The sequence below is a fragment of the Clupea harengus genome, chromosome 8, assembly GCF_900700415.2.
Source record: "Clupea harengus chromosome 8, Ch_v2.0.2, whole genome shotgun sequence".
NCBI lineage: Eukaryota > Metazoa > Chordata > Actinopteri > Clupeiformes > Clupeidae > Clupea > Clupea harengus.
This window is the reverse complement of record NC_045159.1, coordinates 1441591-1464090: the sequence shown is the minus strand read 5'-3', so window position 1 is coordinate 1464090 and position 22500 is coordinate 1441591. Positions and strand designations below refer to the sequence as shown.

The following is a 22500-nucleotide window of genomic DNA, read 5'->3' as shown; positions in this document are numbered from 1 at the left end:
GTGATTGCAAAGGCGTGTTAGGGGTGCATGTTACTGGGCCAGATGACAGGAAGTGGGATGATGACGGAGGAGAGGAACCTAACCCTAACAGAGCGCTGTACTTGAGCGCTCTAAGTGTTGAAATTCGAACAAAAGCTGTGAGTGCCACACGAGTGGACAGCCTCTGTGACGGGAGGCGTGTTAATAATGCATGTGACACCGTGACCTGTTCCATTTACCTCGCTCAAAGGCCGGGGCAGCTTCCCCACGCTGCCTTGCACCGCTCGCACACAGACTTTACTGATTCCCCTCAATACCCTTGAGATAGTGCTGAAAGCATCACTTCTTTAGAGGCCGTAGAGTCGGAGAGGCAATTTTAAGGCCCCTTCCAGAGGATGGAGGGCGTGTCGAGTGTCAACTCTCCGAGGCTTACTGGGAGCTGCTGGGAAGAACAATGCTCCGAAATAAAAAGCTTTTTTTTGGTTGGCAGAAGCAGCTCTCAGACGTGGAATAACAAACGTACACATGAAACCTTTATGAAGGTGTTGCGTCTGCTGCGTGGGTCGGCCGAGGCGTGCTAATGCTGGTTGAATAACAGTGACCTTTTCCACATCCTCCAACGGAGTAGCACTTCAAATGGCTGCGTTTGCTTTTGTTTTGATTTAATGATATCTTTACGAAAACACTGGTAGATAAATTTAGAAAAATCACTTCCGTTCCTGAATCATTTAAGACATAGTGTATGCATTCTAGTAGGTCTCTGGTCTCCAGAACACAGAACATGCTTGGACATGACGATTCATATAGAGGTGTCACACAAGTCCTTGTTTTCCTTTGAGAACTCTCCCTGGGACCTAAACAGTGTCTGAGTGGCAGGTCGGAGGAAATGCGGCTCCATATTTTGTCCTCATTTGTTTTACACTAATAAATATCGATACTCCATAAAGGGAAATGTTGAAGGTTTTTTGGGGTGGTCTGGATCGATGGCAGGGAGTGCTCTGATCGCATTATCTCCAGATAGCCATTTGCATTCGTTCTATAGAAGATGGGGCAGGAAAGTCCCATATCCAAAAGGTTGATGCGTAATTATTGAATGAGGATGAGTAAATCAAATCACGCCTGGGAAAAAAAAGAAAGAGGCGAATCAATGAAATTCAATTTAAGCTCTTCAGCCAAAGTCAGGTTCTTTAAACGTATTAAAGAAATAAATGATGGGATTTTAATATGGGTCTTCTCAGAACAGCCTATCTAGTCCTTCTTTCACTCTGAAGTCTCAACCGCTTTAAAGTGAGCCGACAGCCTCTGACGGTTTGCATCCATCCTATTATCCTTCAAACTCCTCAAGAGCAAACTTTGTGAAAGAAGTGCTAATACGAATTGAGTTACCCCCCACTGAGTTCATGCAGGAAGTAAGTGGCGTAACTTAAAACTCTTTAAGTGATTTTAAAACATCCCTCCTCTGTGTGTGTGTGTGTGTGTGTCTGGAGTGTGTCATTAAACTGACGCGATTTCCTCTTAACAAGTCTGAAACTTCTTTAAAAGCTCTTATCAGGAAGACATATTTCCCCTCAATAACGGCCTTAATATCATTTGGATAAACAATACGTTTTAACACAGTTAAGCTAAAGAGATGTCTATCCGACGTCTACCCTCGCGCAGCTGATGGGAGATTTGAGCCTCAGACTCCGAATGAGACCCAGGCTCGCGATTCGTCTCTGTCTGACAAGGAATCCGACTCTTCCTGGTCTCGTTCCTATCTGATGAGATTTGCAACTTCAGGCCCAGGGAGGGGAGATTATTAAAAATCCTCTGCACTGGAGAATAAATGGAAGATTGCTTCAACCTGTCAGCATTATGAAGTAATAATGACCATAAGGTTTAATAGGCTTCCAAGGGAGATGCTGAGGATTATGTGAATGAGAAACTGGCGAATAGACTGTGCTTGTGTGTGCTTGTGCGTTACATGAACCTGTCTCCTTTTTGATATACTGTAGTTTAAAAAGAATTTTGGTTCAAAAGAAGCATTTATTCCAACCTTGTCAAGTCATCAACCTGTCTCTCATCCACACATAAACATTTGCCTACTCTTCTTGTCTTCTGTGTTTGGATCCAGTCCAGCTGTTTCATCAGCAATATAAATGCTAAATCCTACCTCTTGTCATTCCAGAAATCAAACTCTGTCAATCCTTAATCAAACTCTGACATTTAAAAAAAAATGGACTCCATAATATCTTCAGCGTGATGGCTATTTCCACATGCCTGAGGCCCATCTTTCAAAGATAGTAGTAGAAATAATGAAAGTGTGGCATGCCATAATCCTCTATGTAATGGCTGTGAAAGAATGATGGGGCAGCTGGCCAGCATGAGGTTGTCAGTAAATGTTTTATGTCTGATGGAATAATGTTCCGTGTTTGCTGATGTCTGGGTCCCTTCAGCGCATCGGCTGTGGTGGCCCGCCGACCATTTGGCTTGTGGAGGCTTGCCAGTGACTCGTCCAACTCTCTCCAAGTCACTCGAGCACCACTCCCCTCTCATTTAGTCTGTCTCTCTCTCTCTCTCTCTCTCTCTGCCTCTCCCTGCCTCTCCCTGCAGACCTCGCCAGCAGTCCAGGGACGCAGTTCACCTTCAAGCCGCTGCCGCCTCCGCCGCCGCCCCCCCACGCCTGCACGTGTGCCCGCCCGGCGCCCCCGCAGTCCACGGAGGGGTCGCAGAGGAACACCCTCCCTGCGCGGTGCCAGCCGCTTGACCTGGCCGGCAAGACAGCTGAGGAGCTGGGCCAGCCGCAGAACAGCTGGGCTCTCAATAGCAACATCCCGCTAGAGACCAGGTGAGAGAGAGGGAGAGAGAGAGAGAGAGAGAGAAAGAGTGAGAGAGAGAGAGAGAGAGAGAAAGAAAGAGAGTGAGAGAGTGAGAGAGGGGGGGGTCCATCTGCTGCAGTGGACACGCACACAGACACACCTGTCAAATACACAGTGGATGTCATTCCATTACATGCACAAACATAGACCCACAACCACACACACAGACACACACGCACGCAAGCATGCACACACACACACACACACACACACACACACACACACACACACACACACACACACACACACACACACACACACAGCCTGTCTCCCCTCTCTTTCCTCCTCATTTCCTCTCATTCAGAGTGGTTGCTGCAATATTGGCTGTATGCAGAAATACATAAAAACATAAATGGTGAGATTTAAATTTTAATGAGCCCTGATCTGCATTGCCAGCATGATCCCAACACACAGCAGAGGCCCAGAGGTGGACTGACTGGACTGACTGGACTGACAGACGACCTTGAGACGTCCACTGAGAAAGAGTATCATGTTCTGTTACACAGAGCCATATTTTAGTTTCATCCACACAAAAAGTAAATAATGCCTCATTGCGAGATTTATGCGAAGGAGTGAATGGCGTGTCTCCCTGACCAGTCTAATGTAGGACTAGTTCATATCTGAGGAACGGGAATAATGGATAGAAGGACTTCTGTCCAACCGAGAACTCTTGGCCATGTTGTATGGTGAGTCATTACAGGGCTGAGAACTGGCAGCCAATCCAGGAGAAGCGCTGAGCACCATTTCCTGTCTACAGATCAAAGGTCAAATAGATTCGGCTTCTCACTCAAAATGACACGGTGGGGGTCAAAATGGAAAATATGAAATTAAAATTCACCAGTGCGAGTAAACAGGACTGTGGACAGGCAGCGCTACGTGTGTGGATCAGAGGTTGAGAAATTCTATTAACAGAGAGCGACGGCACTTCAGCTTTTCTTGTGCATGGATATGAGAGTGCCGAGCCCGACAGACTGGGGTGTTTAGTCTCATTTGTCTTCTTTTGAGCCTTGTTAATAGTTATCACACGACAGGACTATTGTTTTTAGAAACCCATAAGCTATCTGGACATGAAGGGAAGGGTTCAAAAGGAAAAGGAAGAAGAAGAAGAAGTGGAGTGACGTCTCCGCAGTCTGGTGAAAGGGTAAAGATGGAAAGGTAAATAAATGATGAAAGGGGAAGTGACTAGTGTGGAGTGAAAATGAAGCTGTCTGCTCCAGGAGATTGGTTTTCTCGGGAAGAATCGCTCCCGAAATATGAAGGGAAAGAAGTGAGAGGAGGAGGAGGAGGAGGACAAGGAGGAGGTCTGCGCAGGGAAGACATGGCAGGATAAAGATGGCTCCAATGAGACTTCCATCAAACAAAACAAAACAAAAATCATATTTGTGCTCATGATGAAAAATCACAAGAAGCACATACAAAAATGACAAAGCTACATTACTTTTTGTTTACTTCTTTAGTTAGAAAATAACAAAATTTCACAACCACTTTAAATCAGAGTGTATGATTTAGAAGATGTATCGCAGCCAGTCAGTATAGTGTGTCTAAGTCCTGCCTCAGACTCAGGGCTGTGTGCTGGGAAGGTGTTCTGCAGCCACAAACTAAACTCAGTGCCAGATGAAGCTGTCTGACAGATTCCCTTCCTGCCTTTGATTGTTGGATTCTGTACATATTTTTTACTCTTAGCCAAATTCAGAATGTACTGCAAGTATGAATTAATAAAGTAAGAGCTGAAAGAACTCAACAAAAAAACAACACTGCATCCGAATGTTAAATATGTATGCAACATCAAGGGAAATTCTTAAAAATCTCTTGACACATAAAGCCATATCCACTCGCCATGTTTGGTTTCATCCAAGCAAGTTTGGGCGCAGCGTCCTGACAGTCCCACCAGAATTGAAGGAACAATTTGAAGTAAAACTTCATAGGAAATTAACTTCACAGTTTGTCACTTTGTAACAAAATAAAACATGTGACTGTGTCTTTGTTTTTTAGCAAGAAACTTAGAATTTGCAGAAAAAACCTGTCAAAACCGCCTTTACTTATTTACTCTTAACATCTCGGCTCCAATCCATTTATCAGACCCCTGTACTCTACACTTTTATCCATAGAATCAACAAATGGTAAATGTATATATAAATGGCATTTATATAGTGCTTTTCTACTCATAGAGCACTCAAATCGGTTCACATGTAAATGCCTCAGACATCTATCCATTCACACACCGACAGTGGAGGCTACCTAGGAAGGGCGCCAACCTGCACATCAGGAGCAGTTGGAGGTTCAGTGCTGTGCTCAAGGACACTACAACACTTGGTCAGGAGTCGGGCTCCAACTAGCAACATTCTGATTGTTAAACAATCCCTCTACCTCTACCTGAACCACTGGCACCCCCATTCACAATTTAATAAGTTAACTACTGGAAGTTAATCATGTTTATTCACATAGGACCACCACAGTCCAAGACTTTGTTCACATAGAACTACCACAGTCCAAGACTGGCATTGAATCACCGTCACCAATTGCAAAAGTGTGTTGTCACCGATTAAAGCTGTGAATAGCCGGGGTCATAGCCGCAGGAGAAAGAAGCGGAGCCCTGCTTGACCTGGAGAGAAGGTGCATTAAACCTGAATGGCTCTGAGTCTATTGCAAGGACGTGGGATGGTTACTGCGGAGTCGATCTTTCCCTCCTCTCTTTCCCTTGCAGGTGATTGTCTGATGAAGGTCACTCAGGCTTTGTTTTGTGAGAGGCCGACGCAGCGCTGTATATGTGCTGATGCTCCGTGGCGTCCTGAGTGTGAGTCTGAATAACTGGCCCTCAGTCAATAGGCGGCCGTGATGGCCTGGTGTTGATCAGCACAGTCAACCCCTCCTGATTTTCTCCTGGTAGCAGCCAGTGTGAATCGAATTTAAAGGATTATTGGTTTCATTGCTGTCAGTTAGGGATTATGACTTTCCCAAATGAAGGAGAAATCATGCGCATGATATAGATTGTGATATGTTCATACTGTCATAATATTTGTTCCAAGAAGATGTCAGAGTGTGCTTCAAGCGTAAAGTGACTCTTTGACTTTTATATAACAAGTTCGCAAACGATGCACGTAGTACTTAGCACATCATAAAAACTGTTTTAGTCCTTGTATTTCCATTAATTAACCATGTATCACCAATACCCTTGAGTAAGATACTTTCTTATACATCGAAATCCAGTGTTTGGTGTTTGGTTTAAACTGTTGTTTAAACTGTTATTTAAACTGTTGTTTAAACTGTTCTTTTAACCGTTGTTTAAACTGTTGTTTAAACCAGCAAAATCACTAAGGTTTACTTGAGTGTGCTTATTCCCCACCAGCAAAACCCTCATCACTAAAATAGATGAATTGAGATGGACTGCTCAGTGCTGCCCTGTCTCCACACATGTGCCGTACGGGTGATACCACCAGCCTGAGTGCTCACTCCAGCGGCCCAGGAGTCCACCCACTGTGAGGCAGATAGCGAAGTTCATAATAAGGTTTTACAAGCTTACAGCGTACCTCATAACTCTGACTGTAATAGCAAAGGCATTTTATCTAAGGGTAACGCTATGCTTCAAGTGTAGTACAAAGCAGTGTATAATAGAGCCTCTCTCTCTTTCTTTCTTTTCTGTCTTTCTCTCTCTCTCTCTCTCTTTTCCGTCTCTGCTGGGTACGCACAGATCTACAGATCTATTTAATTAGACTGCCTCCTAATTGCAGCAGTCTGCCAGGACGAGCATCTGTTGCAAAGACAGATTGTTTTTATTCCAGTCATTTTTTTTCATGTCCTTTTAAACTCCATTATTGAGACCGAAATTATTTTAAGACTCTAGAAATGCGTTTGAAGTCTTAAATTGTTTTCTCCTCGTGTTTAATTAAACACAGTGTGCCGCGGCCGGCGTCTGAACAGCGTGGAGTGGAGGGGGGAGTCACCTGCTGTGGTGCACACGCACACGCACACACGGTCTTGAGGGACTCGGCAAACCTACAAAGTGATTTCTGTAGAATCTCTAACGCAGGGGTTTGTGCTGTTGAAAAGGATGTGCCAATTAATGGGAAAGCAATCTGCATGAGTAGATGAGATTTTTTTCAGCTCACATGTTTTGTCTTGGTGTGTCTTTTTTTTTCTTAATTCATAGGTGCACTGTTAACTAAGCTGTTTATCAGCCATATATCAGTGGATGTAATCAGAAAATGTTTTATTGCCAAGTACGTTTACACCTACCAGGAATTTTCTATGGTATATTGGTGCAGACAATAAACATACACAATAAACAATTAACATATTACTTAAGTACTTTTACAGACATAGGAAAAAACAATATATAAAATATATTTAATAATGTACAGAATATGTTAAAGTGAAAAATTACAGAGCTGTGCAGTCTGTGCAGGAATGTGCAAAAAAAGAGTATGTGCTTTGAGGTGGATAAGAATACTTGAAGGCAGATGAATGTGAATATTTAAATACATTTTATAATTTTCTATTATAAATGTATGGAAGCCGAACCACCAATCACAGTCTGCACAAGCCATTCCTTTTTCGAAATAACCTACTTATGGTGATTTCCGTCACTGTCCATCATTAACTGCAGCATGTTCCTGGAGAGGAACTATACTGGTGCTGGTGTTGCAATTGTATTAGTGCACTTGTATAAGTGCACTCGCTTGCTTGTGTATAAGTATAGTTTGTCTAGCTCTCACTGAAATGTCAGTATAGTGTTAAAGCACACAGCAAACACCTTCTTTGGTAGTTGTTAATGGACTGGCACAAAAATCCTGGAGTTTGACAGAGAATATAGATGGTGACATGAGGGTTTGTTTTAGGGCATGAAGAATCTCACCCACAAGCATTTCCAGACCAACCACACACACAAACGCAACTAAACACACACACACACACACACACACACACACACACACACACACACACACCCCACACACACACACACATAAAGAACTGACGGCCCACACCCAACATCGATGCAATTACATATTTCTGTCCCATCAGCATAATGAGTATATTTAAATTAGCCACAGAGTTCCCTCATTCTTCTGAATTACACACTGACAGGCATTGATTGGCTTTATTGACTGGTTTTTTTTGTGCCTTTAATAATAGAAATTTGTGTCGTGTCAGCAGTGCAATGGAGCTGGTGTCTTTGTCCCCAGATCAATGGGCAGGCCCCTCAGGCTGACAGTAGAGCTCGCTCACACAGAGGCCTGCGCCTCCTCACTTTCCACTTGCCAGGGCTACGCTAGACGCCCACAGGGGACTCACACTGAACTCACACAAGCCTCATATTTAGGCTCATATATGGCTCACACGGGCCTCTAGCTTTGTCCACGTTTATAAAAGTAACGATTGACTTGTGTAGCATTAGCACCTTTTGATTCCATGGAAGCAGATGTTCTACAGATCTAACACATTACTAAGACATTATGCAGCTCAGTCAATGCCATGTTAGAGGACAGGCGCAAACCTATGCTATGCCTGTCGCTGTGCTCTAAACCTATGAACACTCTGTTTGTATTAACAGAAAAATAGGCATATATGAATCATTATAGCCTTCTGTACTCTGTAACGTATACCTACATCTCAGCATTTCACAGTCAGTAGGCTAGCTGTGCCATGAAAATGTGCACACAACTGAAGGTAAAGGTAAAATCGGATGGTACTGTAAGCACAGTGCAGAGAGTGGGGGAAAATTAGTTAGTTGGAAATATTTATCAGTTTTTAAGATTAGTGTATTTTTTTTTATATTAAAACACAGTTTTGAGTGGAATGGAGTCTCATCAGCGGGTCAAAATGAGTTTAGCTTTAGGCGTCGTATATGACATCATCACACAATGTGTGTGTGTGTGTGTGTGTGTGTGTGTGTGTGTGTGTGTTGTGAGTTTCTATTATGTCGCTGTTTCTCACTTTGATCCCCATTATTTGCGATAATTATTGACAAACATTCACTCAGAATGAAATGAACACATCAGAATTTCATGAACAAAGTACCCAACATGTTTGCTTTGAAAGAGTGTCAGACTGAGTCATTGGGGGAAGTGACTCCGTTCACTCCACTCTTCCATCAATAGAAGCCATTAATACGTGACAAACTGCCTAATTCTTCGAGAAGATAAAAACGTCAGACGTATTGACAGCCATTGATCCAGGGCGCTTTTGAATGTAAAGCCTTTGTGTCAGCTTTGTATCAGCACAGAGCAGTCCTAAGACCTCTGTTTTTGCATGCATCTGACATTTTGTTTTTCTCTCAGTCTCGTGGGTGTAAAAAACAGAGTGACATCATAGCACTGAGGCACAGGGCTGTGGATATGAAGAGCTTATTGTGATGTCACTGTCGGCACACTGTGCTTAAACCTCATCAGGCTACTCTGAGCAATAATTAGGCTGTGTGATATTATCTGCAAAGGCGCCCTCTGTGCCCAAACACTTTTAATTAAGAACATTAAATATAAATGCCAGGGCTGTGAAATACCCGTGTAAGTGGGAATTGAAAAAAAAGGACACACTGATTTGCTTTCTCGCTCTCTCTCTCTCTCTCTCTCTCTCTCTCTCTCTCTCTCTGTCTGTCTGTCTCTCATCTTTATCTTTCACTCCCTCTCTCTGGTCTCTCGCTTTCCTCCCTCTCCCTCCCTCCCTCTCGCTTACCCTCTCCCTCCCTCTTTCCTGCCCTCCAAGGTCAGGTTCAAGTGGGACGAGTGGAATGGGGCGGCTCTGGGTTATAAACATAAATCAGTAGGAGTGCTGAGAGCTCCACGTGTGTCAGGTGTGAGATTGTTCTGGAAGCTCTCCTGGTCCTTCTTCAGTCTGCTGCTGCCGCTAACGCTGCTGATGCTTCGGTGGCGATGTTTAATTTCACTGCTCCGCTTTAGTTAATTAGTCACAGGGTTTATGGTTAATCCAGGTACAGAGACACAGATGCACTGTGAGATTAATTTAACCGCCAGAGGATGATGCCTAAACCTGCAGCCGTCATGCTGTCACACCTGCTGATTACTTCCCCAGCAGCTATTTATAAGATATTCATAATGGCGCTGCTACTGGATATGCGGTATCTCTCTTCCTCTCTTATGTTCTATTGAAACACTATGCTTACATATATATGTTTATGTGATTGGGCTGGTTTTAGTTAGCAAAATGGATGCACATACTGCATCCGGTAGTCAACTGTAAAAGGGAAACTTTGGGATTTTTCAACCTGGGCTCTAATTTTTTAGGTCTTTTTGGGTCCAAATTTTTACTAAGGACAATTAACGATTGACATGGAAATGATCCCTACCGAGGTACATCTGCGTCTGTTTACCTCAATAACTGTAATGAAACTGTAGAAAGTGGCTGTTAGTCAGTGTTTTGGCTGGTTTAGGGCCCAGGTTTAAAAATCCAGAGGTTTCCCCTTTAACTTCCACTGTTTTTAGAAAGGACGCTAGTCCTGCATAAGTATAAAAAAATTTCAATTGAAATTGTCTGATTTTTATGCCACGGTAGAACTGGTGAAGATCCTGTTCTTTTCACACATCACACTTATTCAACTTTTTCCTCCCTGTTTCAGGCACTTTCTCTTCAAGCATGGCTCTGGTTCGTCCACTCTCTTCCGTGCGGCCAGTCAGAACTACCCTCTGACCTCCAACACGGTGTACTCCCCGCCCCCACGGCCCCTACCCAGAAACACCCTCTCCAGGCCCCTGTTCTCCTTCAGCAAGCCGTACAAGTGCTGCAACTGGAAGTGTACGGCCCTCAGCGCCTCGGCCATCACCGTCACCCTGGCCCTGCTGCTCACCTACGTCGTGGGTGAGTACGGCTTCCATCTCACCAGACCAGTACCGCGACCGCTTCTGGACCTCCGAACTCACACCTACAGAACAAGCAGTTTATTTCCCTACACACAGTAGCATTTCAGGCCTACACCAGATATGTCCTGATGATGGTAAAGGTCAAGTCCATTTAAAAATTTCTGTCCCGTGTTTCTCATATTAACCAATGTAGATGGGTAGAATGCAGTGCAACTCCATATGCTTTCAGCTTGAGATTCAGACTAGATTTCAGATGCATAAACTGGAGAAAAGTTTCCAAGTTTCCCAGAGGTGTTGCATTATTTACCTTCTGCTCCTCTGAGCGGCATGCCTTGACTGTTTGTGTTAGAGAGGGTGTGTGGGGGCAGAGAGTCCACGCGAGCTCTGGATGGTATGAGCGTCCTCTCTGTGTGACTTCCCAGTCACCTCGCTGAGGGGAGGTCCAGGAGGAGGATGGGGATTCAGCTGAGTCTGCAAGGAGGGAGTTGGCCACCACGGAAGGACGTGTGCAGGCACTAGATTCAGAGATTAGCTGGGTTTAGTTGACTTGGCTCATTCCGCATTAAATGTTGCTAAAATGTTTTCACGTTTCCAAAGAGCCCAAAGAGCAGGGTGGACATGTGACAGAATAAGCCATCTCACCGTGGCTGTCTCTGGCGGCAGGATATTGAGACTCATGTGGGTGGGAGAAAAGATGAAATGCAGAGCTAAAGTAATGCTGTATGCCAACGCCTCAACGCAAGAAGAATACCTTCCCTCTCACACTCTCTGACTGACTCCTTCTCTATCCATCTCTCTCTCTCTCTCTCTCTCTCTCTCTCTCTCTCCCTCCCTGTCTCTCTCTGTCTCTCTCGTTCTCCTCTCTTTCGGCTGTTTTGCGGATGCATTTCAGGTTGGCATGAGGCGAGGTGGTTGTTGTTGTTTTCCTCAGTGATTGTGCCCGTTGTGTTTTCTCTCCCGAGCTCATCAGCGCGATCAGTCACTGAGAATAATCCCTGCGATGGCAGATACCGATGCCTCCAGGCTCAACCCCCCCCCCTCCCCCCTCTTCCCTTTGACAGACCGAATTAAAGGCCCACTCGGCACTTTCCTTCCTAATGTATCGATGCAGATTGATTAGATGGACTGATGAGAAGGAGAGACCTTGTCCCCCTGTCCCTGTGCCACTGATCTTATAATGGATACAGAAATAGGAGCGTGGTAACCTTCACACTCGCACACTCACACTCATACTCATACTCACACATGCGCGCCCACACACACACACACACATATCCGGCCACACACACACACACACATATCCGGCCACACACACACACACATGCACGCTCTGGCCGGTGTGCTCGCGCGTGTGTTTTTGTTGTGGCGCTAATTGAGGAGATGGCCTGCGGTGTGGGCTGAGCCGCGCGAGCGATCGATGGGAAATGTGAAGAAACGGAGGAGAGGCAGATGGATGAGTCCACACACCCCTCCGCTCTGATCCGCAAAGCCCCAAATTACTCAAACACCATGACTCTGCATTCGCCTGGCCCTAATGAGACACTACAAAGACAGCCAGACAGCCCCGCAACCAGTGTGTGTCTGTGTGTGTGTGTGTGTGTGTGTGTGTACATGCGGGTACGTATGTCTGTGTGGGTGTGTGTCTGCACGTGTGCTGCAGTATACATTAGACATAGCCAAAACACAGCTGGACATATAACATATGGGTAGATGGGTCCAAAGTAGCCATGTCAAATAATTCAATCAGATAAGGTCTTGGACTAACATACTATTTATGTATTTGTCTGCATGTATGTATTTGCATGTGTACTGAGTTAGTGATTGAGTTAGTGATGTGTTTGTGTGTGTGTGTGTGTGTGTGTGTGTATGTGTGCAGGTATGTGTGTGTGTGTGAGAGAGAGAGAGAATGTGCCTTCACATATATATGCATGTGGGTGTTTGTGGGGGCAGTGGACTGTAAATCATTCTCACACCACACGACATCTGCATCTTAAGTGGTTGATATTTTATTATTCATATGCTTTCTGCTCACAGATGCAATATTAGAAATATCAACTGACAAAAATAAATTGCCTCGCTTTAACTGAGGCTGTAATCCTAAGATAGCATGTTTTGCATGTAGACCTGCGTTTGCACTTGTTCACATAAGCATGTGCACACACAAACACACACACACACACACACACACACACACACACACGCAAACACAGAGACTGACACGTCTCTATACACAGTCGCTGTCTCTCTCACTCTCTCACTCAATCTGTCTGCCTCTCTCTCTCTCACACACGTGCAAACACACACACACACACACACACACACACACACAAGCACACAGAGATATATTCAAACACACACACACACAAGCACACAGAGATATATTCAGACACACACACACAAGCACAAGTAGCGAATTAATGTTAATTTCCATCATAAAATCATTACGCCCCACTACAGACGTAATGCCATCAGTCATAGTATGTGACTCTCTCATAACACCTTCATGTCAGTGACACAGCTTGGGACTACAACTACAACTACATTTCCCATAACCCCCCATTACTCACATCAACACAAATCTCAAGGCTGGAGTGCTATCCGGAGTTGTGTAATTGGGTGCTAATGGTCACTGGCTCATTAGTGCACTCATAGGTATGGTAATTGATGTGTTTATTATGTTAATTTCTATCTGTTTGGCTGGATGTGATTAACGCGTTTCCATCATTAAGGGTAAGAAAGCCAACGAGGAAAGCAGAGAGGGAGAGAGAGGTCCTGGTTAAATGCAGTTCTGTTCTGTTAGTGTCCATTTTTGTAAAATGAAGAGTACATTAAGGATGTCAAACACGTACCTGCAAAAATGAGAGGATTGGAAACACTTTTTGAAAAAGTCATTAGATTATTATGTGTCATGTGATATCCATTTCATGATATTTATAATATAATGTTTTGGACAGGTTGCTTTTCTTAAGCTGACCACACTTTAAATAACATTCAAACATACAAAATGCCCTCCACATAGTCACATAGTTTAGGAAGTCGACCATTTTGCTGGCTTTAACATTCACTGCTGAACCAAAAGATCTAGCTAATATCAAATGACATGGGTATAGACTTGTCATACCTCACCACTTATATAACATTCCAACATAGTGATAGGATAGACTGTTCATTTCATTCCATTCTTTAAACTTTGAACTATATCAACGTTCCATTGAATATGTCGTCTTTACTACATGGGGGGAGTGAAATGCAACAACTGTACTAAGATTTGGATCATTTCTCTAAATGACACAAAAAGACCAATATTTAGGCATGTTATTAGACCAAGGACAAAAAATATGAGCACGTGCTGATCCAGAACCTGTCCCTAACAACAGCTAGAATCAAACTGATGGCAGCTTTACTGTAGCATATTGATGGTAAAGTATGCATGACAAGAACATATTTGAAAGGAAAAAATTATATATATTAATACAATTTTTTTTAAAGATTATATTAACTTTAAAGATTTAAATGTGCAACATACAACTTTTTATAAGCCAAAATGAGGCCTCAATGTTGAATGGCTCTTTAGCCTTTGCAGCAAGCTTCATTAGAGCCTGCACACGCCCCCTCTAGAGACACTCACAGCTGCTGCCACAGGGGCATCTGAACACAAACAAACATCCTCGTGGATGGAAAGAAATCTTCATGCCCTTCAACCTATAGACACAGCAGCTCACAGAATTGAAGCCATTCATTGTTTCGGATCTCCATGATTTACTTGGGTCTCGCTTTCAGGTTGATAAATCCGGAATTCTGCGTTTGTATTTTTCGATGTGGGCAAAACAACAACTGAAACGGATATGCTCCCATTTTTACGTTTTCCGGTTTTTGGCGGGATGAAATTGAGTCCATAGTCTGTTCACATGCTGTGAAATGCATCAAAGGTTTGACTTCAGTCTCCACAGAGAATGACTGGCGAGCGCTGAAGACAGAACCGGTGTTAAGAACGCTCAACCCACTCATCGCAAGCTGTCAGTATGGAGCAAATGGAGAGTGAAGCGAGCGAGAGAAAGAGACAGCTGTTCTGAGATCAGCCCTTAATATTAAATCACAACTGACGAACCATTCGCAAATAGACGGTGTCATAGTCTCGTACGCCACCAACACTTTGCGGAGCGGCGCTCGACTCTCTGGAGCTGTCTTCAGTGTGCTGTGTGAACATGCGCGGAATGGTGTTTGACGGCGGGTGGCTGCTCACTTTAGCCGTGTGAGAGATTCGTGAAAGAGAGGGTAGAACAGAGGGGGGGGTGTTACACTGTAAGGATGAAAACACAGCCCCAGGCCAAGAGTGAGTGAGTGATGAGGGGGAGAGGCAGAACCCTCAGTGTACATTTAAACACACACACACACACACACACACACACACACAGGCGTGTGCAAGTACACATATACAGTAGGATGTACAGTGAAGGCATGCTCATATACGCACTCACACCCATGCATGCACTCACACACAGATCATACACATATCCACATTCAAATACGCAAACGGGTACACATACACTCAGAGAGTGATGCACGCATAGACGGATGCACATCAATAAAGGCACAAAATCACTTTCTTTCCCTCTCTCTGTCACACACAGGTACAAACACAAAATCAGGCACATAACATCATTATGCTCAGTCATACATGTAGATGCAGACAGAAAAAAGAACACAAATATCCACTTCTGCTTCTCTGCAAATACACACTCAGTCATATGGTGTGTACTTGCACACACTCACACACACATTCCCATATGCGTGAGTGATGAGGGGTTGCACAGTGGCACTTCATTGGGGAAAAGAAAAGGTGTATTGCTCAGTCGCTGTCATATTCTCATATTATTTATAATTTACCGCTTTACTAGTGTGTCACATTGAGATCGGAGCAGCACTGCAAATAGAACACACACACACACACACACACACACACACACACACACACACACACACACACACTCACACAGAACACACTTTACACACACATACAGAGACACACACACCCTACTCATACAACCAGCCCATTTCCGCACACTTCTCCTTCCTCTCAATACAGTGATTGTCCTTTGCCAAGGGGCCTAAATCTAATTAACTACCCCCCATGCTCTAAAATATCATACATTCAGACAATGGAAAGACAACCCTCTTTTTCAAAGTCATTACTGTCATTGTTCTCAGCTGCACACACACACACACACACACACACACACACACACACATGCACGCACACAAGGACACACACACACACACACACACACAGAGACACACACACACTCCTTCCCTATGGCTGCTTGGAATAGTATGGTGAATAACATACATAATTCTGTACTGACACCAGTATTCTTGAAAAAGGACTGCACTCTCTGTAGATAGAAAAGCATGTCTGTTGTGATAGCACTTTGTCTATGGACTTTTGTTAGTGCTGTAGCTCATAGTCCTTTCTGCACTCTATCTGTCTCTCTCTACCCCCCCCCCCCCTCTCTCTCTCTGTCTCCCCCTCCCCCAAAGTGTGTATTGACAGACTGTGACTTTGTGACTTCAGATGGAGAGGTCTTATTCCTGGGAGAAAATGAAGGCTTTTGATTTTTGTTGCACTTCGTTAGGGTGGTGTAAAGGAGAAGTGTCATAGGCAGGCTGGCTGCGCGGGGCCCCGGAGTGTCCGGATCGATCGGGGGAGGAATAATACCAGCGGGGGCAGCGAGGAGGAGCACAGTGAGCTGTGGGAGGTGCTGGGCTAAAGAAGTTACAGCGTACAAGAAGAGGAGAGGATGGGAGAGGAGAGGAGAGGAGAGGAGAGGACCAAAAGAGGACCTTTTGTTTGTTGCCGTGGTGCTTTATATATCAGCGGAACCAACGGCAACACCACAAACACCGCAGTCACAGTAAATGAGGATCTCGCTGGGGCCGGGGACAACATGGCAGATTTAGTGTTTTGTTTTATTTTGTGGTTATTTAGTATTATTTGTAGCGTGCTACATACTGCCAGGACCTGAAATGACTCCTCTGTTGGCCCAGAAACGACAAATGCATCCGATTTTTAGTTCAATTGCTGTATACTGTGAGTTTGTTCCAGGCAGTGATTCATAAACAGCATTTAACCCATCATGCTAACCCATGTGTTATTGTGAAGATATAATTCAATGTGCAAGAGTGGTGTTTTTGTTAAAGATGACCCAGATCGGTCAGCCATCCTTCTGTCTGTGTAATGGAGTTCCTGCCTCACTGGGGGAGTGAAGGGTCAGCTCGGTCTCTTCATCGTTGCCAGGCCTTGGACTGTGTGCTGTCTGCGTGAACATGGTTTTGCTGTGTGTGGAAGTGAACAAAGACAGATAGAAAACACTTTTTCCTCCTATCTGGCACCTGCTGTGAACCTAATTCCATCTGAATTTCACATAGGCTAACCCCCAACAAAGCCCACCTACATCTCCAGAGAGGCCCACACACACACACACACACACACACACACACACACACACACACACACACACACACACACACACACACACACACGACCACCCACCCATCCACACCGAACAAACACACACACACACACACACACACACACACACACACACACACACACACACACACACACACACACACACACGTATGAACCCACTTACTCACACTGACACACTGATATGATATAGTACAACAGCATTGTGTGTGTTTAACCCATATTAACCTTTAAATCCGTTTCCAGCATATGAGGGACTGGAGCAGCTTCAAACGAAGAGGTAAAGAGCGAGAGAGAAAGAGAGAGATGAGCAGAAAGGGGAGATAGTGAGACAGGGCGAGACGAGGGTGGGCCGCAGCACATCGCAAACGGGGATTTAATTGTGCCTCGTGCATCACGCGCCGTGATTGAATTCGTGATTTAATTCCACGGGCGCGCATCGACTGCTTTACAGCGCCTCATGTCAGAGATAACAGCCATTGATATGGAATAATTGGGTAACATGCAGCCCAGGGCGGTATTGGGGGCGCGAGTTTGTTCTTTGTTATTGCCTTTAATTGGGCCTGGGTTCCTTATGAGGGCGCGGCAGCAGGAGGAGCCCTCCCTGGGGACCTTGAGGAGACGTGGAGGTCCTGCAGAGGACAAGGAGGAGGCCACACCGGCCACCCTGCTCCGCACCACGATTGCACCATCACAGAGGCGCAAAAAAAGACCCACGCACCCCCGTCCACCGCAGCCCCACCGTGCCACAGGCGTGCATTCGCACACGGATCCGCATGCACCTGAGCCGTGCTGCGTTTGTCGCCGTCGAGTCGGTTGTCCGTGTGTAACCGCGCGCCCCCGTTGTTTTAAAGAAATGAGCCGAAATGCACGCGGCGCACGCAGCTGGCTTCGAGAGCGCCTGATTGTAAAAGATGAGGGCCCGAGCCGGGGGCACGGCGGCGTCTCTCTCCCCCCGCAGCCGCGCCATCATTAGACACATTGCGCCGTTTCAAAAGCAGATACTATCAATTATTCCACTGCTGAATATGGAAAGCACATGCTAATGGACCTGGACTACTTTCCCCCTAATTAGCTGTCCCCCCAGTGCCAGCTGCGAATAATAAAAAAAAGAGTTAAAAAATGGGAGGATGGAAAGAGAGCGGCCCTGAGCAAGGCTGGCTGATTACCTCCGCTGGCTTCTGCGAAAGAGTAAAATATTAGCTGGCTGTTGTTGTCTTTTGCTGGTGAACGCTGGCCACGTACTCACTCTTTGTCTCATTCAAATATTGATGTACCACCTGTCATTTGAGATCAATCCCCACCTCAAAACACACATAGCAGATGCCCTTGTTCACACTATTGCATACACACACACCACACACACACACACACACACACACACACACACACACACACACACACACACACACACACACACACACACACACAGTCATATTAAGCACACATACACAGTTGAATTCTTTAAACAGAAATGCTAGCCTCAGGTGTGCTCAGGGTTCCCGACCTGACTGGGAGACCTCACTAAGCTTTCAGTGCTCTGGAATGGCAATGCATTGTTGAGTATATATGATGAGGAAGAAAGCCTCTGCTGAATGTGAGCAATTATGGTGGCATAAAGCACAAAGCCTTCAGTCATTCATTTAATGCCTGGTGTCCTGTTTTGAAATTGTTAAGTGGGGGAACAATCATCCCAGATGAAATGCTAGCGCCCAGGCTTAATTGCAATACCCCACTGTGGACAAAGGGGACCACGAGCGCCGGTACCTAGCACGGGTTCATTCACCTCTATTCATTCCTGAGAATTCAGCAGCAGCTCCTGAGGAAGCAGGAGTATTTGAATTCAGTCCAGGTGAAAAGACTGCAGATAAATGACTACCTCTCAGATAGGACCCAGAGGCCCTGATTTACAAACATTCCAAATAAAGAATGCTCACTTGTTTGGCCCTAATCTAATGGATTGTGACTCTTCTTGATAGGTGTTCTAGCAACAATGCAGGAGTGGAAGACCAACGGTGCAAATGAAGAGGGAGAGGGCCATTGCCAGGAGACAAAAATAATACTTTTGTGGGTGATGGGCACCAACAGCTGCTGGGATAAGAGAAAATAGGAAATCATTTAAAAGAGAAGAGAGCAGGCTCAGTTCTTTGTGATAAAGCTCCAAACTGAGATGTCTGGATGGGCGATGTGTCTGTATTATATTTGGTGCCTGGGCAAGGTGCCACATATGCTGTAGCTATTCCCTATAAATATTCTTAATTAACTCCCTCTGCAGGGTTGTGTTGCAGCTGGCGCGTTGTCTTCACTGAAAGAAGTTGACCTAAGTTGTAAGGGGAGGGGGGATTTGCCACGGAGGCGGCGATATGATACTATCACACACACACACACACACATAACAAAATAAAGTGTGGAGGATAACTTGAACACACACTTATCAGTCGGTGCGGCGGAACATTACTGTCATTTTTGTGAATAGAATAGAATAACTCAAATAGAATCAAATTAAAATCATAATATTAAAATGAATGAATATCGACACTTGCCGCCACTGTAGTTTGTTAGTGTCTAGATTCCCTTTGTGTTGATGCATTCTGAAGTCAGTGTTCCGTCAGGTTGAAGTTCATTAGATTAAAATTGGGTTAGATTCAAATAACACTAACTCATAACTCTTGCTCTTGAAAAAAACACCTTCTTGGCTCAAATACTACACACTACAGCACTAATGCAGCCATAGTTTAAACCTACTTCAACCTGCAATGTCATAATTTAGAACCACCATATAAACCTAATTCTGATGTATTTTGTATTTCTTTTGTGTTTTTTCCAGTACCTTCAGGTTTCTTTGTGCCAGGATCTAGTTCTATGGCCTTGAGTTTTATAAAAAAGTTTTGTATACATTTCATGTCAGCCCTTTGATTCTTGTTGTTCATATGTTTGTTTGTTTTTGTTTGTGTGTGTCTCGTTGTCTCTTTGTAGTAGTGCACCTGTTTGGTCTGACGTGGCACCTGCAGGCGATGGACGCCCCCCTCTATGAGAACGGCCTGAGTAAAGCAGACGGGGTCGAGGACAGACTGAGCATCAGCTTCCCCCCCTTCCCTCCAGCCGGAGTCAACGCCACAGGCAGAGGTGAGGCACATATATACCATACATACCTGTACGTACTGTAACCCCCACACACACACACACGCACACACACACACACACACATGCGCACGTATACGGACATCACTGGACATCAGTCTTTCTGGGTAGGCTGACAGCTTGCCACTAATAAAAAAAGAGATACATGAGATCGCATGCTGCTGACAACACTGGATGGACAATGATGTGAAAGGAACAGTAGTGTGTGTTGGTGTGTGTGTGTGTGTGCGTGTGTGTGCTTGTGTGTATGTGTGTGTGTGTGTGTGTGTGTGTGTGTGTGTGTGTGTGTGTGTGCTTGTGTGTGCTTGTGTGTATGTGTGTGTGTGTGAGTGTGTGTGTATGTGTGTGTGTGTGTGTGTGTGTGTGTGCGTGTGTGTGCTTGTGTGTATGTGTGTGTGTGTGAGTGTGTGTGTGTGTGTGTGTGTGTGTGTGTGTGTGTGTGTGTGTGTGTGTGTGTGAACGCAGCAGCTTGTTTCAGGTCATGATTATGCCATGATGAAAGGAATGTCCCCATCTGCAGTGAAACAAGTGTGTGGAGAAATGAAGATAAACACGGCGGTATTAGACTGAGTGTAATAAGAGCCTGAGAGCCCACATCCCAACTCACTTCCTCTCCCGCCCATAATCCAATCCCATAATCCAATTCCCTCTCCATAACCCAGTCGGAGGGGAATTCCCGTCCGCTTCAGGGTAGGGGGCCGAGCAGGAGATTCAAATCAAATCAGTAATGAAAATATTGAAGTGACCCCATCAATCTTTCACTCTAACTGTAATGAATCTTCATAAAAGGAAGAATTCTCAGTGTACTTTCACAATACATCCATCCTGCTTGGGAAAGCGAGGCTCTGGGTTTGTGCTGAGCTTTTGTCTGAAAGGCAGGAGTTTACTGTGGACCGCACCCAGCCAGTCACAGGTAGAACAGTCAGTCAGTGGAAGGCTGTGATGACATGGCAGACAGGATGAACATTGTGGTGATTCTGGGAGTACTAATGTTGATCAATCAATATTGATGAAATAAATATACAATATTTATCTAACTATCCATCCAGCCATCCATCCATCCATCCATCCATCAATTCATCCATCCTATAGGTATCTGTCCATCTGCCGTGAGATCTGTTTTTATTCTCCCTGAGATCAGTGAGGCTCCTGCAGTGGTAGACTTCTCTCTTTAAACACTCTTGAACAGGACACTTCCAGATCTGTGTCACAGAGGGTCTTTCATCTCATTTCATCTCATCTCATCTCATCTCTGTGTGCCCACGGACCTTGAATGCTGTCCGTAATGAAACGTAACTATTGTGTGAATGAAAGGTCCTTACTGGGATCGAGCTCAAATCCATGAGCGTGTCTTGGGAGGGGGGGTCCTCTGGAATGGCTGGAAAAACAGATTTGTTTGCCTGTGTGAATGTGTGACATTGATGGAAAGTTCTTCTGCACAGTGAGTTTGCCTAACATTCATTATCCAGAACAAAGTTATTTGAGAAGGCTTACATGGAGTCACAGACGCGGCCGGTAGCTTGACTTGAAATGACAGCGCGCTGTTCTCTCTGTACTTGCAGCCCCGTCACGAAACAATCCTTTCAACGCGCTAAAATTTCTGTGTCGGGATTCATCCCTCTGACTTTTTAAATGCTGAAAATAAGTAGTAGCAAATAGAGTGTCTTGTTCGCTAACAGTAGCCTATTTTTATTTCTTTCTGTACCAAAAATAAACCATGGACCTTAAATAAAGAAATAATTGTATATTTAGAGAGGCTACTTGATTTGAACATGAAAGAATAAAACTGGAATAAAATAATACCAGTGGAAGGCCTCACAAAATGAAAACAAATATTTGCTCATGTTCACCTGCTAATAGTGGAGGCTATTAGATGCCCATAGGGAATATATATGTAATATTGGCCAGCTTGCACTGTATTGAAATGCACAGCTGTGGTTTATTTTGTTTACCTATCTATCCTTTAAAAATCCCTGGGAATACCTCTTTCATCTATCCGTCTATTGTGTGTTTGTGTCCGAGGCTCCTGCAGCAGGCTTGTTGTCCGGATTATTATGTTTGCATAATCACAGGGGTTTGATTGACATGTAATTAATGTTGAGCCTAAACAAACTTGCTCTGTTGCTCAGCCCAATTGTTAATTCATTCAGCCCCCTGGTCTGTTCAGATATTTAAGAGGCTGCTGGCATGCCCGGAGAGGGTTTTTTTTGTGTTTTTAAGTCTG

The 22500-nt window shown here is 44.7% G+C and overlaps 1 protein-coding gene across 1 annotated transcript in view; it reads left to right on the top strand.

Moving 5' to 3' along the window:
* The window catches only part of tenm1 (teneurin transmembrane protein 1), an 85586-nt gene that overhangs the window by 15838 nt on the left and 47248 nt on the right, over positions 1-22500 (top strand). Inside the window, exons 2-5 of the mRNA XM_042708379.1 lie at positions 2572-2806; positions 9625-9697; positions 10286-10646; positions 20112-20261. Of these exons, the coding sequence (XP_042564313.1) occupies positions 2572-2806; positions 9625-9697; positions 10286-10646; positions 20112-20261 (819 nt within the window). The remainder of the gene's footprint in view (positions 1-2571; positions 2807-9624; positions 9698-10285; positions 10647-20111; positions 20262-22500) is intronic.